Here is a 17,450-nt window from a genome sequence, read left to right on the forward strand (position 1 = left end):
TTTTCCTTCTTACATGTATTAGTAAGCATTATAAAAGGCTTATCACCTTCAACAATATTCAGATGTATCATCATATTTTAAACAAGTTCATAAATACATAGAAAAAATAAAAACTAAGAGGTAATAAGCCAAAAGAATAATAGTTGTTTTCTGAATGTTCTATTTTTTTTTCTCTCATTTCACTTTTCTTGTGATTTTAGACATTCTTACAGTGGGTAAGTTTCATTTCATAGTCAGGAAAAAAGATAATATTCTCTGATTGCAAAATATATACCTGTGGGTGATCTTAATTTAACTCTCTTGTATCTTCATTCTGTCCACATGTATATTGTCCGCGATGTGCTCCATGTCGTGTGCACAGGCTTCGCAGGTAACCTGTGCAGCCGACGTTGCAGAAGATGGGACAGGGCAAATGTATGGCCTCATTAAAGTGCTGTGGCCTCCTCCCAAGCCTTGCAGTGAAAGGATTCCCCAAAAGCACCTAGAGCCATGTGTCATTCTGCTGAAAACGGTTGTTTGCTCTTTTAAATCAGAACCTACAAAGAAGATAGAACCTAGATGGCCCATGTGCTTCTGGCTTGGCTGACAGAGCCCAGACGTCTTTAGGGATGCAGTTGGATTCAGCCCTCAATGTGATGCCCCGGGATGTGGGTCTCCCTTTACAGGATGCTGCTTTGGTCCAGAGAAGCCTTGTGCCTGTCTACCTTTGCTTATTTGTATTCTAGTGCTGTTCCCTCCCCTCCTCTTGTGTGTCTTTGTTCTATTAATCTGCAAAACAGGGCTCGACTTGTGATTAGTCCTTGGAGCTTGTTTCTATTAATCAGGCTGCAAAACAGGTCGACTTGGATGCTTTTGTTTAAGAGCTTAATGCGTTCTCCTTGTCAGGCTGTGGTTTCGGCTGTCCGGTTTGCCTTAAACAGGACCAGCCAGTGAAATTTGGTTTTTATATGCGGGCTGCCTTGTCAAGAAAGAAAATACTGCTTGAAAAGGCAAGGGGGAAATGCTAATGTCAAATGGTAGAGCTATGTTTAAGAAGGGGGAAAGTTTATAGAAAACATAACTTGTATAACCTGGTTGTGGTGTGCAATAAACTTCATAGTGCAATTGACTTGAACAGAAAATAAGGAGTTATTCCTGTTATAATCTAGAAGTATGGAGCCAAGTAAAGGTTGCCTATTAGCAATAATTTTACATGTATTTGAGATGTAACTCTCTTTTGATACTTAAAAGTGGAAATATCATCCTTTTAGCTACAGTATTAGGTAATTATAAGAAGACCAGTACAATTTTGTGATTTTTTTTTTTGCTTTTTTCTTTCCACCTTCCCTTGTGCCAAATGACCTTGCTAAAGATTAAAATTATTCTACCTGTTATGTAGGGAAAACCCTGTATCTCAATTTTCTTATCTTCATTACCAAGGGACAAGACTGACCTACCTGTGGAGATGGAGTGTAGGTTAACTGAATGATGATTATAAATTGCTTCGTAAAATGCTCATTATTGCCATCTTAAAAATTCTCCTAACTCTGATGTGCAGAGGATAGCATTGCTGGAAAAGAATTTTAATGTATAACATTTCCCGGTGGCAGCAACATTCTAGGAGATATACAGTTCTACTGGAAGTTATCATTTGAATCTGTAAAAATTTCTAGTAAATTTCGCATGCATTACTCGTGAAATAACTGTTCCCCGCCCCCGCCACCATGCCAAAATCTGTTGAAGTATACGTAAGGAGTAAACTCACAGAGGCTCAAATTAAATTTGTCATCAGTGATAAATTTAGTCCTGGAAGATAGTTTAATAAGTGCTTCAGCTTGATTTATTGGTTTTGTTAGTTAACAAGAGTGTATTATGTCTTGCACTGAACTTAGCAGAAGCAATTTCTGAAGAGACCGTCCTTGATTAAAACACAAAAACGAAGGTCTCATTTTAGTCGCAGCGGTAATTATTTTAGGACTAAATTGGAAGGTAAGCACACTGCAGTCCTGTCATTAATATATAAAAAAAAAAAAAGAAAGAAAAAGAAAAATGTCAAAATGTGAAAGGAAACATGCTAAAAAGGTTCTAGTTCTTTATGTTTGTACATACTTTATTTCCTTTGTGTGTATGCCGAGCGTCTAGGCTCTTTTACTGGTTGGGGCTTAACATGCAGCCCTTGCATATATAATCACTAATGAGTGTCAGGATTCAGCTGCTAATTTGAAAGGCTTTGTGGCTCTTTCACCCCAGACACTAGCAGCTTCATTAGGCGCTGCTTTGTCCAGCCTGACCTTTGCTGGCCTGTAGATCACAGCTAAATACCAACATTACACCAACACCCTCCCAGTTGAAACACTCCAGACACAATTCCTTTGGTGCATATCTTATCAGAATCTCCTAGTGACATAAACTTGGGTGTCCCTGCAACTTGCCACATAATTAGGATTACCTTCCCCAGAAGAAGCCCCATTTACCCACACCCACAGATTTGAATTTTAGGGCAATTAGCACATTTTTTGATCCTTTTAAAAATGTCTGTATAAGGCATAGCTTTTAAGATTTGTTTTTATGGTTGTTTTAGTGAAACCAACAAACAGCCACTGGTAAAATGTTGCTTTCTACTTTCCTTAACTGGGGAAATTACAAACATTTTTTTTAAGTGATATTAAATAAGGACATGGAAAGTTAAATGTGATGATATTTTTCCTTTGGAGATTTGTCTTTGGTACTGCTCTGTCTTTGAAATAAAACCATGGAGTAAGCAGGTGCAAGAGGGCTTTCCACTTGTGATTTTCAAATACCCTGAGAAATAAAAGGCTGGGCATGAGTTGTCAAACTTTTCTTTGTGGGAACAGATTTTAATTTTTAGTGACATTGTTTGTAGATTTCCTCCCATCGTATTCCCAGTTTTCAGAGAATTATCCCGCTTGCATTTAAAACTTTACCTTTGCTATGAAGCAGTAGACAGGTGGCGGTATCTTTTACAATTGTAATTGGCCACCAGAAAAATGAATCCTGATAAACTGCTTTCTCATAGATCCAGCCTTCCAAGCCAGGTCTCTGGTGATCTTATTTTGAAATGATTTGTATTCTCTGTCCTTTTTGCAGAGAGTCATAAAATTAGAAATGGGAAGGAGCTCTCTGATGACATCACTTTTTCCACCCCCTTGGCCAGTGTGATCGGGCTCCCTCGGCATATTCCCTGGTGTTTCAGATAGTAAGTCCAGGGAGGCTTCTTGTCCGGTCCCTTCTGGGAGAATGTCCCACGGTCCTTGACATGTGGATATGTTTTCAGGCATGCAAGCGGAAGTTTTCTCCTGCTTTGTGAATGCTTCACCGTTCTAACGTTCAGTCTCTCTTACTATTATTACTTGGTTCGGGGAGGTTTTCTTTTCTCCATTAAACAGCCTTTTCTTGTTGTGAACAAAGAACAATACATGTAAGCATGGTTTTGTCTTCCTATTCTTATTCAAAATGACATTATTTAGGGGGATCCTGGTTATTTGAATGGTTCATAAGTTTTACCTATAAATGAATCTCATAAATCCTTGGCCATTTCATAGACCCTGTGACTACAGTTACTCAGAATCTTGTTGACTTTGAGACTTTTCAGAGATCTAGAACAAGATAAGGACTCTGTGAACATTTGTTTTTAGTTGGAATGAATTAAATTAGTGAGAGTACCTGGTTTGGGAGACATTGTCGTCATTTATCTATGCCTACCCTTTACTGATACCATGTTATTTATCCTATTATGAATAACATGGTGAACATCCATTAGCCCACACACAGCCAGAGAACTAGGACACTGACAATAACTTGTATTTACTGATGTATTTTCCCTGTCTTACCTCCCTGACTTCCTTCTCTGGGTATATATAATCTGAATTTTGTCTGTGTTTCCTTTGTTTATTGATATGCTTTTTTTGCAACACACACACACATCTAAACAAAAGATTGTTATTGGTTTTGAGCTTTATTAAGAAAAGATACTATGAGAGTCTTTTTTTTGTTGTTGTTATGGAAGAATACTTTCCTAACATAATAACAAATAGCTATAAACTCTGGGAAAAAATTTTCTAAGGACTGTGGAGAATACACAGCGCAGGTACATTTTTTTGGAGAATTGAAACTCAGAGAAGGCTATTGATAAAGAGTTTTCCTTTTCTGTGTCTTTTCCCTCAGGATAGCCACAGTGAAGTGGAGTTGTAGAATGAGTGACTGAAATTCCAACACAGAACCCGTATTCTTTTTGGCAGGGCAGCCCATCTGAAGGAGCAAAGAGTAACAGAATCATTACCGAGTCACGGGAATCCCACACAAAAGGGAGAGGAATCAAATGAGAGAGCATCATATTCTGTGTATAAATGCTGTGTCTCTGACCCTTGGGCTATTGGATGTGTGGACAGATTGAAAGCAAACTGAACTGATAGCTTAGCTGCTGCCCACCACAGGTGTCACAGAGTTTAGAATTTATTCTCACCTAGTTAACTCCCTTCTAAATAAAATCAACACCCTTCCAAGAAATGTAACATAATTCAGAATCTCCACAACTTAATATTTTTTTGACAGGCACAGTGGACAGTGAGAGAGAGAGACAGAGAGAAAGGTCTTCCTTTTCCATTGGTTCACCCCTCAATGGCTGCTGCAGCCGGCGCACCACACTGATCCGAAGCCAGGAGCCAGGTGCTTCTCCTGGTCTCCCTTGCAGGTGCAAGGCCCAAGCACTTGGGCCATCCTCCACTGCACTCCTGGGCCAAAGCAGAGAGCTGGACTGGAAGAGGAGCAACCGAGACAGAATCTGGTGCCCCGACCAGGACTAGAACCCGGGTGCCCCGGCGCCACAGGCGGAGGATTAGCCTATTGAGCCGCAGCGCCGGCCCTCCACAAGTTAATAGTAAAAATCTCCAATATTATCTGGCATAAGAAGATAATGAGACCCATTGTCAAGGGAAAAGACAATGAACACCAATCTTAAGAGTCAGGTGGTTGGGGCAGGTGCTGTGGCGCAGCAGGTTAGCCTCTGCCTGCCTCTGCTTGCATGCCAACATCCCATATAGGCACCAGTTTGAGTCCTGACTACTCCACTTCCAATCAAGTTCCCTGCTAATGCTCCTGGGTAAGCAGCAGAAGATGGCCCAAGTCTTTGGGCCTCTGCACCCATGTGGAAGTAGTTCCTGGTTCCTGGTTCAGATTGGCCCAGCTCAGGCCGTTGTGGTCATTTGGGGAGTGAACCAGTAGATAGAAGACCTCTCTTTCAGTCTCTTTCTCTGTGGTTCTGCCTTTCAAATAAATAAATTTTAAAAAAAAGTCAAGGGTTAGAATAATCAGACAGGCTCTTAAAGCAGCTTTTGCTATTATAATAAGTGAAGATAAAGAAAACATGTTTGTAATGAGTAAACCATTAGCAATGTCAGAAATGAAATAGAAAATAGAGAACCATGTGTAAATTTTGAAATTAAAAGAGGAAAGAATGGATAAACCTAAAGGTAGTAATCCTCCCTTGTTGGTAGTTTAACTTCCCCTCGTATCAGTTACTCGCAGTCAATTGTAGTCTGACATATTAAATGGAAGATTTCAGAATTAAATAGTATATAAGTTTTAAATTGCATGCAATTCTGAAAAATACGGTGAATTCTCACTCTGCCCAGCTCCATCTCACCCAGAACAGGAGTCATTCTTTTGTCTACCAGTCATTTAGTAACTATCTATTTTATTAGCTCAGGTGTCATGGTATCACAGTGCCATGTTTAATAAGGGCTCTCATTTCACTATACTGCAATTGCTCTGTTTTATTTTTATTGTCATTGATGTCTTATTGTGCTTAATTTTAACTTAAACTTTATTAGATGTGTGTAAGAATAAGGAAAAAAAAAAGATACACTTATACATATAGGGTTTGGCATCCACTGAGGATTTTGGAGGGACTACTGTAATCAAAATTTTGCAGTCTGATGAAAAGAATGGAAAAATATTTTTTAAAAGATTTATTGATTTGAAAGGCAGAGTGACACAGAGAGAAGGATAGACAGAGGGAGAAAGAGATGTTCATCTGCTGGTTCACTTCCCAAATAGCCACAACAGGCAGGGCTGGGCCAAGGCAAAGCCAGGAACCAGGGACTACATCCGGGTCTCCCACATCGGTGGCTGTGGTTCAAGCACTTGGGTCTTCTACTGCTTTCCTAGGTGCATTAGCAGGTAGCTGAATCAACAGCGGAGCAGTTGAAACCCAACCAGCACTCCAGTATGGGATGCCAGCATCGGCAGGTAGTGCCTAAACCTGCTGCACTATGACAGTGTGACAATTTCAAAAGGTCTAATAGGTCGGAAATTTGGGACCCATAAGAGAGGAGAGAAAAAAATAGAACAAAAAATTATAGGAATACTGTTCTTAAAGTCACCAAATTTGGAGAAGACATAAACGTAAAGATTGAGTGCTCCTTGGGGCCAATGCCGCGGCTCACTTGGCTAATCCTCCACCTGTGGCACCGGCACCCCGGGTTCTAGTCCCGGTTGGGGTGCCAGATTCTGTCCCAGCTGCTCCTCTTCCAGTCCAGCTCTCTGCTTTGGCCCGGGAGTGCAGTGGAGGATGGCCCAAGTCCTTGGGCCCTGCACCCGCATGGGAGACCAGGAGAAGCACCTGGCTCCTGGCTTCGGATGGGCGCAGTGCACCGGCCATAGCAGCCATTTCGGGGGTGAACCAATGGAAGGAAAACCTCTCTCTCTATCTCTCTAACTCTGCCTGTCAAAAAAAAAAAAAAGAGCTCCTTTGACCCTCAACAGGAAAAATATGCATAGAAGCTAAAGACTAAAGAAAATAGGAAAGGAGTTAAAGCTGCTAGGCGGAAAATTAATAATACAGAGGAACAGCTGCAGAAGACAGTAGAATGACTTCTTTAAAGAACTGAAACAGGTAAGAAATTGTCAACAAAGAAGTAGACCTGCATCCATCGTAGGAATTATATTAAGTGAATTTGAAAGACAGAGATTATTCAAATAGACTAGAAAACAACCATAAGCTATTCACAAAAGAAACATTCTGAAGAGGAAGATGCGCTTTCAATGTAAGACCTAAATAGTTTGATGAAAATAGAAAGAAAAAGATGATTTCTAGAATATTTCATCCAACAGCTGCAGAATATACATCTTTTCAGTGCACGTGACACGTTCACCAAACCGAACCATGAAAGAAGTTTCAGTAATTGAAATTAAATAGAGTATATCTCCTGAACACAATGGGATTTATTAGATTCAGTAACCCTGAGATATATGTAAAAATCCCAAATATTTAGACATTAAACAGTATACTTCTAAATGAGTCAAAGAAATCTCTACATCTAGAAGCTATTTCAAAGTGAATAGTAATGAAAATACAACACATAGAGGTAGGTGTTTGGCCCTGAAGATAAGAGGCTGGTTAAGATGGAAATCTGGACACTGTCCTCAATGCCCATTTCTTACCAATGAAGACCCTAGGAAGAAGCAGTGGTGGGTTAAGTAGTTGGGTCCCTGCCACCTATGTGGCAGAACTGCATGATGTCTACAACTCCCAGGTTTGGCCTGGCTCAGCCCTGCCTGTTGTGGGCACACATACAACATGTCACAGTTTGTGGGATACAGAGAAAGCACAGCTTAAATAGGGAATTTCTGTCTCTACTGCTTCTATTAAAAAGAAATAAAGAGCAAAACCAATTACTTCAGATCCCATCTCAGGAGACTAGAAATAGAAGAGTAAACCAATCCAAAGAGAGTAAAATGAAGGAATTATGAAAGTTAAGAGCAGAAATCAATGAGATAGAAAATAGAATGTTACAAAGTTAAAGGAACATAAAAAAACTGATGAACCTTTAACTGATAAGAGAAAATGACAAGCTTATCTGACCCAATGGCAAAGATACCTCTGTGGATATCCACATCACAGATTGGTGTGCCTGGATTCAAGTTTGGGCTCCTCCCTCAATTTCAGCTTCCTGCTATAATGCTTCCTGGTTTTGGCCTCGTGCAGTCTCCGCTTGCAAGAGTTTAGAGAGCAGATGGACAATCTCTGTCTCTATTCATTTGTCTCTCTGCCTTTTAAATAAAAGTTTAAAAAGGGGGGAAAGGAGTATAAATCAAACAATATCAAGAATGTAAAAGGAGTTATCACTCCAGAACTTAGGAAAATAAAAGCATATTATGAAAAACTTTATGCCAACTAACTTGACAATTTACACAAAATGGCAACATTTCTTTTAAAAGTACAGTTTAAAAGTACAATTTTAAAAATGTCACAAAGTGAAACAAAATTTTTGTAGCTGTATATATAACCATGAAATTGAATCAACTTTCAAAACACCTTTGAAACAAGAAAATGTCAGGTCCAGTTAGTTTTTTTGTTTTAAGCCATCATATGTGTTTCTTTGAAAAACAAATTTTGAGAAAAATGTAATAATGTTGATTTTTTAATTTAATATTTATCCTTTGAATTTCATCAAACATTCAAAGAAGAAATAAAATCTTGCATGTACTTTTGCATAAATTAGAAGAAGGAATATTTCCCAAGTTATTTCATGATCAATATAATAGCATTAATACCAAAATCTAACAAAGATTGTAACCTCCCTAAAATTACAGAATAATATGCTTCATGAACAGACACTAAGATACTTCACAAAATATTAGCAAATCAAATCAGCAGTCTACAGAAAGGTAAATGAATTATGGCCAATTTGGATATGACAGGAATACAAGATAGGTGTACCATTAAGAAAAAATAAAACAATCTATATGATTCTCTCTATTAGCAGAATAAAGGAAGAAAACTGTATTATCATTTCAATAGATGCAGGAAAAACATTTGAAAAAATTAAATGCTTAATTTATGATGAAATCTCTCAGCAACTAGGAGTAGAAAGGACTTCATCAATCCGACAAAGGGCCACAAACCTGCAGTTAACACCGTCGGTAATAGTAAATATTGAATGTTTCCACACTAAGAGTTGGAGCATGTTAAGGATTCCTAGACTCATACTTCTATTTATCTTTGTAATGTAGATCCTAAACAATGTAATAATGTGCACAAAAGAAACAAAGGAATGCACAATTGTAAGCAAAAAAGTAAAATTGTCTATTTTTGCTAATGAATGCTTGTTAATGTAGGAAATTCCAAAGACTCTACAAAACAACTAGAAGTAATAAAAAAGATTAGACTACAGGATAGATGTTTAATATACAAAAGCTGTATATGTTTATATACAAGCAGGCATAAAGTTGAAATAGGGACTTTAAATATTAATTATAATGGCACTACAACCCATAAAATGCATATAAGCAAATATAACAAAAAATTTGGAAGATTTCTTTTACTGAAAGCCAAACAGCATTGCTGAAAGAAATTAAAGAAGACCTAAATAAATGAAGATGTATCATGTTTGTAGATTGTTCAAGTCTCCTTAAATTAGATGCATAGTTTCAGATCAACCTGCTGATTAAGTCAAGATCTCAGTAGACTTTTGGTTTTTAAAAATAAACAAGTTGATTCTAGTATTTATTTGAACATAAAAAAGATCAAGAGAAGAAAATAAATTAATAAAACTTGATAGATGTATTCTACCTGAATTCCAGGCTTACTGTAAAGCTTTAATCAAAACAGAGTAGTAGTGGTAAAAGGTAGACATGAAGATAAATGGCAAACAAAAGTTGAGTCCATGGCCGGCGCCGTGGCTTAACAGGCTAATCCTCTGCCTTGCGGCGCCAGCACACCGGGTTCTAGTCCCGGTTGGGGTGCCGGATTCTATCCCGGTTGCCCCTCTTCCAGGCCAGCTCTCTGCTATGGCCCGGGAAGGCAGTGGAGGATGGCCCAAGTGCTTGGGCCCTGCACCCGCATGGGAGACCGGGAGAAGCATCTGGCTCCTGGCCTTGGATCAGTGCGACGCGCCAGCCGCAGCAGCCATTGGAGGGTGAACCAACGGCAAAAAGGAAGACCTTTCTCTCTCTCTCTCTCTCACTATCCACTCTGCCTGTCAAAAAAATAAATAAAAATAAAATAAAATTAAAAAAAGTTGAGTCCAGAAGGAGACCCACTTGAACATGGTTAAGTGAATTTGGTGTGGTGTCATTGCAATGTAATGGGGAAAATTTAGTCTTCAATATATGATACTTGGATGAATATATCAATTTAGAAAATCTTGATTCTTACCTCATACCACATATAAAATAAATATAAAATAGATCTTCTGCCTAAATTTTAAGAAACTAAAACCTATAAAACTTGTAGATGAAAGATTTTTGGAGTCTTGGGATGGGAAAAAATTTATCAAAGGCACACAAAAAGTATAAAGTATAAAAGAAAATTATGATAAATGGGATTTCACTGAAGTTTAAGACTTTTGCTCTTTAAAAGACACCATTAGGTCGGTGCCGCAGCTCAATAGGCTAATCCTCCACCTGTGGCGCCAGAGCACCCTGAGTTCTATCCTGGTCGGGGCACCGGATTCTGTCCCGGTTGCTCCTCTTCCAGTCCAGCTCTCTGCTGTGGCCCGGGAGTGCAGTGGAGGATGGCCCAAGTGCTTGGGCCCTGCACCCGCATGGGAGACCAGGAAAAGCACCTGGCTCCTGGCTTCGCATCAGCATGGTGCAGCAGCCGCAGCGCGCCGGCCGCAGCGGCCATCTCGGGGTGAACCAACGGAAAAGGAATACCTTTCTCTCTGTCTCTATCTTTCATTGTCCACTCTGCCTGTCGAAAGAAAGAAAGAAGGAAGGAAGGAAGGAAGGAAAGAAAGAAAGAAATGTAAGACTCCATTAAAGAATAAAGACAATACATATTTGGAAGAACATATTTCTCTCTCTCTCTCTCTGGCAATTAACAAATCTGCAGCCAACATATATATAGAACGTTTGCAAACCAATAGTAGGAAGACAACACATCACAATTAAAAAATGCTCAGAGGTTTGAATTAACTCTTCATAAGGGGATATGATCAGTCAGCATATGAGAAGATATCCAGGGCGATTGTTGGGGCACAGCACATTAAGCTGCTGCTTGGGGCACCCGCTTCCCACACCAGAGTACACGTTTGTGTCTAGGCTACTTTTCTTCCAATCCCACTTCTTGCTAATGCATCCTGGGAGGCATGATGATATCTCAGATGCTTGGGTCCCTTCCACTCATGTGACAAGGCCAGATGGTATTATGGGCTTCTGGTTTCCACCTTGCACAGCTTTGGCTGTTTCAGGCATTTTGGGAGTGAATCAGTGGATCAAAATATCTGATGTGTGTGTCTATCATTCTGCCTTCCAAGTAGATGAAAATAAATAACCCTAAAAAATATTCAGCAAAATTAGTCATGGCTTAAATATGAATTAACACTACAAAGAGATACTGATAAACCCTTATCAGAATAACTACATTTTAGGGGCCGGCGCCATGGCACACTGGGTTAATCCTCCACCTGTGGTGCCGGCATCTCATATGAGCGCCAATTCTAGTCCCGGTTGCTCCTCTTCCAGTCCAGCTCTCTACTATGGCCTGGGATAGCAGTAGAAGATGGCTCAAGTGCTTGGCCCCCTGAACCTGCATGGGAGACTGGGAAGAAGCACCTGGCTCCTGGCTTTGGATCAGCACAGCTCCGGCTGTAGCGGCCATTTGGGGAGTGAACCAACGGAAGGAAGACCTTTCTCTCTGTCTCTCAGACTGTCTATAACTCTACCTGTCAAATAAATAAATAAAATCTTTAGAAAAAAAGAATAACTACATTTTAAAAATTAACAATACTGAGTGCAAATATAGGAAGTAACAAACAGAGCTCTTATACAGTGAGCATGTCAATGTAAAATGATAACAACCTCTTTGGAAAGCTTTTTGGCAGTTTCCTAAAAAGTTAACTTCTGGGACTGCTGTTGTGGCTTAGTAGGTCAAGCCATTGCCTGCAGTGCTGGCATCCCATATGGGTACCAGTACCAGCTGTTCCACTTCCTATCCAGCTCCCTGCTAATGGCCCCTGCACCCATGTGGAAAATCTGGAAGAAGCTCCTGGCTCCTGGCTTAAATTTGACCCAACCCTTGCTATTATAGCCATTTGCGGAGTGAACCAGCAGATCTGCTTCTTGCTCTCTCTAGAACTCAGCCTTTCAAATAAATAATAAATCTTAAAAAAGAAAAAGTTGGCTCTCTGCTCCACCCCATTCGACAGGCAGCCACTTCTTCTCGTGCAGTGCAAGCGCGTCCCGGGGACACGATGGTGAAGGTCGGAGTGAACGGATTTGGCCGCATTGGGTGCCTGGTCACCAGGGCTGCTTTTAACTCTGGCAAAGTGGATGTTGTCGCCATCAACGATCCATTCATTGACCTCCACTACATGGTCTACATGTTCCAGTATGATTCCACCCACGGCAAGTTCCACGGCATGGTCAAGGCTGAGAACGGGAAGCTGGTCATCAATGGGAAGGCCATCACCATCTTCCAGGAGCGAGATCCCCCCAACATCAAGTGGGGTGATGCTGGTGCCGAGTACGTTGTGGAGTCCACTGGCGTCTTCACCACCATGGAGAAGGCCGGGGCTCATTTGAAGGGCGGAGCCAAAAGGGTCATTATCTCCGCCCCCTCCGCCGATGCCCCCATGTTCGTGATGGGCGTGAACCACGAGAAGTATGACAACTCCCTCAAGATTGTCAGCAACGCGTCCTGCACCACCAACCGCTTAGCCCCCCTGGCCAAGGTCATCCACGACCACTTCGGCATCGTGGAGGGGCTCATTACCACAGTGCACGCCATCACCGCCGCCCAGAAGACCATGGACGGGCCCTCCGGGAAGCTGTGGCATGACGGCCGTGGGGCCGCCCAGAACATCATCCCTGTCTCCACTGGCGCTGCCAAGGCCGTGGGCAAGGTCATCCCTGAGCTGAACGGGAAGCTCACTGGCATGGCCTTCCGTGTGCCCACCCCCAACATGTCGGTCGTGGACCTGACCTGCCGCCTGGAGAAAGCTGCTAAGTGTGACGGCATCAAGAAGGTGGTGAAGCAGGCGTCCGAGGGCCCCCTGAAGGGCATTCTGGGCTACACCGAGGACCAGGTCGTCTCCTGCGACTTCAACAGTGACACCCACTCCTCCACCTTGGATGCTGGGGCTGGCATTGCCCTCAATGACCACTTTGTGAAGCTCATTTCCTGGTACGACAATGAATTTGGCTACAGCAACAGGGTGGTGGACCTCATGGTCCACGTGGCCTCCAAGGAGTAAGAGCCCTGAAACCAGCAGCCCCAGCGAGAGCACCAGAGGACGAGAGGCCCTCAGCCGCTGGGGAGTCCCTGCCCCCGCTCAGTCCCCACCACGCTGAGAATCTGCCCCTCTTCACGGTTTCCATCCCAGACCCCCTGGAGGAGGGGAGGGGCTTAGGGAGCCCTACCTTGTCATGTCACCATCAATAAAGTCTTCTGCACCCCCCCCCAAAAAAAAAAGAAAGAAAAGTTAACCTACACCTGCTAAATAGCCTAGTCATTTTGCTCCTAGGCATTTACCCAAGACAAATGAAAATATATGTCCACATGAAGACTTGTTCACAAATGTTTATAATGGCTTGATTCATATTAACTGAAGACAGGAAACAGCTTATATGTCCCCTAACACATGAATGGATGAATAGTTTTGAAACATATGTGCCTGAAATGCTACTCAGCAATGAAAAATAATGAACTACCAATACATGCAACAACATGGAGAAGTCTCAAAATCATTATCCTTAGAGAAAGGAGCCAGACACTTAAAAGCACAGAAATTAAAATTCTGTAGGGATAAACTCTTAGAGAATGTACATGAATCTAAAATATTTTAACTGAAATACTTGAACTTCTTTGGGAAAGAAAATGGTTTACCTTGGTTTACAATTGTAGGTTGCAGAATTGGATGGCCCCATAGTCAGGAGTCTGATAGAAGCTACTCATGGCAAGTTAGGCAACACAATTGCATGGGACCCAAATAATCAAACTTCTCCCAAGAATCAACCTCCAAAGGCATACCCTGAATGACCCGAAGACCTTCCACGGGCCCTACCTCTCAGACACCATCACGAGATCATGTCTCTACCCTTAATCCATCAAACATTAATATTAAGACAGCAGAATTTAAACAGCTGCATGCATTTTGGGGAGACAGACCCTGCTGTACCTATAACAAAGACAGACTGCAAAGGTTATAAGGAATATATTAGGGGCATGAAATACTTGATACCTTGTTGATGGTCATGTTTCATCATTATTAATGTGAATACCTCTGTAAAAGCTCATCAAAGCGTACACTTTAAGTGGATATAGCTTATTTTCCATAAGTTTTATCCCAAAATAAAATTAATTTTTAAAATATAAGGCTGAATGTCATCTTCTAGGGGCTTGCTTAACATTCACTGGTATGATTTATAAAAATACTTGCGTGGCTCTCTGCTGTGGCCCAGGAGTGCAGTGGAAGATGGCCCAAGTGCTTCAGCCCTGCACCCGCATGGGAGACTAGGAGAAGCACTTGGTTCTTGGCTTCAGATCAGCACGGTGCGCAGGCCACAGCAGCCATTGGTGGGTGAACCAACGGGAAAGGAAGACCTTTCTCTCTCTCTCACTGTCTAACTCTGCCTGTCAAAAAAAAAAAAATACTTGGATGGAAAATAGGGAGGGGAAGAAGAATGGAAGGGGGGATAGTTGGAAGGAAAGTTACTATGTCAGCCCTTTAATAGAAAAAAATATATGGCTGGCGCCGCGGCTTAATAGGCTAATCCTCCGCCTGTGGCGCCAGCACTCCGGTCGGGGCGTTGGATTCTGTCCTGGTTGCCCCTCTTCCAGGCCAGCTCTCTGCTATGGCCCAGGAGTGCAGTGGAAGATGGCCCCAGTGCTTGGGCCCTGCACCCACATGGGAGACCAGGAGGAAGCACCTGGCTCCGGGCTTCGGATCAGGATCAGCGTGGTGCGCCAGCTGCAGCGCGCCGGCCGCGGCGGCCATTGGAGGGTGAACCAACGGAAAAGGAAGACCTTTCTGTCTGTTTCTCTCTCTCACTGTCCATTCTGCCTATCAAAAAAAAAAAAAAAGATAAAATATATATATTTATGTATTCTTACACAAAACAACCCAAATTTTAGATTTTATGTCTATCAATCTTAGATATCAGAGAATGACCTTTCTAGATCTAAGGTCACCATAACTTACATCCAAGGCTATTGTTTTAATAATGAAGAAAAGCATCCAGTTTATATCAGAAACAATCTCTAACTTATCAGGTTACACTTTTTAATTCCTTTTTCTCTCTTTTTTTTTTTTTTTTTTTTTTTTAGTTAGGGCAGCAAGATGAGCATGTTAGTTAAAACTCTTTTGGTTGCAGATACCAGACATCCAGCTCAACATGACTCAAGCAAAAGTAGGAAGTTACTGGCACACTTAGAACTCTATGAGAATAATGTACATCAGGCATGGCTTGATCCAGACACACATTTGTTATTGGCAGAATCCGTCTATTATTGGCTGGGTCTTCAGCTGTTGGCTTCATTTGTAGATACACCCTTCCGTGTAGTGGCTGCTGGTAGTGTCAGCTTTACATCCGTCAAGAGCTCGTAATCATCTCAGCTTGACTGATATGTCCTTCAAGAACAGCTAGGTGGGGAGGAGGAGGGAATACTCTAGCTGGCAAGGCCTACTCACGGGCTCTTTCCTAAGCCAGGTAAGGGCATGGGCTGGACTTTCACTGTACCATGTCAATTAACACTGGGATGGGCATGAATTTACCTAGGACAACTTGTGTGCTGTCACCAAAAGATGAATTTCACATTCATCCAGCAAAACTAACAGCTGTCCTCTCTTCCAAACATACACATGAGAGAACTGATATGGGTGAAAAGAGGAGTCCTGCTGGAGGTCACTTTTAAGTTTCTGGTCCTACTTGTCCTGCAGGCTCTTTTTCCAAGAACGATGGCCATTTGTTCATCCCATTATCTTTAGTTCTGGCGTGGAGATCTAGAAACATTCTTAGAGGCTGGTAGTGATTCTAAACTGAAAATCCTGGAGTAGTAAATGCCTTTCTTTATTTACATTAGGTCCCGTAATCCAAAAATGTGACTGTATTGAATGTAGCTATGTGAAAAAAAATCACCACAAATTCTAAGTGCTGCAATAGCAAACACACATTGTCTTACGGTTTTTATGGGTAGGAAATGAAGGCCTAGGTGGGTCCCCTAGCTCCATCCTCTCCCATAGCCTGTAATCAAGGTAACATCAGAGCTAAGGTGTCAGTCCAGGAATTGAGGAGGATAGAAGCCACTTCTTTGATCACCCAAGTGGTTTCGGGTAGCGTGTAGCTGCTCACAGGTTTCTAGAACCAGAGCTTCAGTCTTTCTTGTTTTTTTGCTGATGGTTGGCAAGTGCCCTTCTTCAGTTCATTGTCATCTGGGCCTCTCCACAGAGTAGTTCCTAACATGACGACCAACTTAAATTAAAGTGAGCAGAGAAGGCCAGCAAGATAATCTTTTGGTAATCTAATCTCAGACATTACAGCCTGTCATTTTTTCCATATTCTTTTTTTTTTAACTTTTGCTTATTTGTTTTATTTGTGTGAAAGACAGAGAAATATAGAATAAGAGAGAGAGAGAGAGAGGAGAGAGAGAGAATCTTCCTTTCACCGTTTCATTCCCCAAATGCTTGCAACAGCTAGGGCTGGGCCAGCCTAATGCCCAGAACTGAGAATTCAGTCCGGGTCTTCCACATGAGTGACAAGAACCCAACTACTTGAGCCATCACCTGCTGCCTTCCAGGTTGTGCAGCAGTAGGAGTCTGTAATCAGGAACAGCCCTGGGACTTCAACCCTGGCACACTGATATGAGATGCAGGCATTTCAAGTGACATCTTAACCACTATGCCAAATGTTCACCTCCTTGTACTTTTTTTTTCTTAGATACATGTCACTAGGTCCAGTAAATGCCCATACTCATGGGAGAAAAGACCACAAATAACCGTGAATACCAGAAAGTCAGATGCTTAAGAGCCTTTTAGAAGCGGCCTCAGTGGCAGTGGCTACTGAGGAAATAGATTGTCCATCTCCCTTGTCATGGATGTTTTCTGTTGGGAGCCTGGGTGCATGAGATAGAGGTGTTCTTGCAGCAGGGGAGAAGCTATGGCAAGAGAGGCAGTTCATGTTCATGGTTAGAAGCACAAGACACAGAAGAAGACAGAACACTTTTGGATACTTTGATTGTGGGATACAAAAATGATTACAGAAACAAGCTGAGAAAATGGTTTTATAACAAGATGTAAAATAGAAATATGTACAAAGTTGTGTTTAAGAAAGGTCATCGAAGAGAATTAGTCAAAGAAAGAAAAGAAGAATAAAGAAAGAAGGAAGGAAAAATGGAAGAGAAGGAAGAAAGGAGGATTGATGTGAATGTTCTAAAGTAGGAGGTTGGTTTAAAAATTGCCACATATCCTTATAATGAAATCGCATGTAGTGATTGAAGATAACTTTTTGGA

The 17,450-nt window shown here is 41.6% G+C and overlaps 2 protein-coding genes across 2 annotated transcripts in view; both read left to right on the top strand.

The window, feature by feature from the left end:
* Nucleotides 1–17,450, top strand: part of MPPED2 (metallophosphoesterase domain containing 2) — a 201,840-nt gene that overhangs the window by 111,692 nt on the left and 72,698 nt on the right. The window lies entirely within an intron of this gene.
* Nucleotides 12,186–13,243, top strand: LOC133764381 (glyceraldehyde-3-phosphate dehydrogenase-like). The gene has a single exon (XM_062198053.1). The coding sequence runs from the start codon at nt 12,195–12,197 to the stop codon at nt 13,194–13,196; it is 1,002 nt and encodes a 333-aa protein (XP_062054037.1). The 5' UTR covers nt 12,186–12,194; the 3' UTR covers nt 13,197–13,243.

This window comes from Lepus europaeus, chromosome 7, assembly GCF_033115175.1.
Source record: "Lepus europaeus isolate LE1 chromosome 7, mLepTim1.pri, whole genome shotgun sequence".
NCBI lineage: Eukaryota > Metazoa > Chordata > Mammalia > Lagomorpha > Leporidae > Lepus > Lepus europaeus.

What these genes read in the sequence shown, in the direction of transcription:
- LOC133764381 (XM_062198053.1), top strand. Translation starts at nt 12,195, where the DNA reads ATGGTGAAGGTCGGAGTGAACGGATTTGGCCGCATTGGGTGCCTGGTC.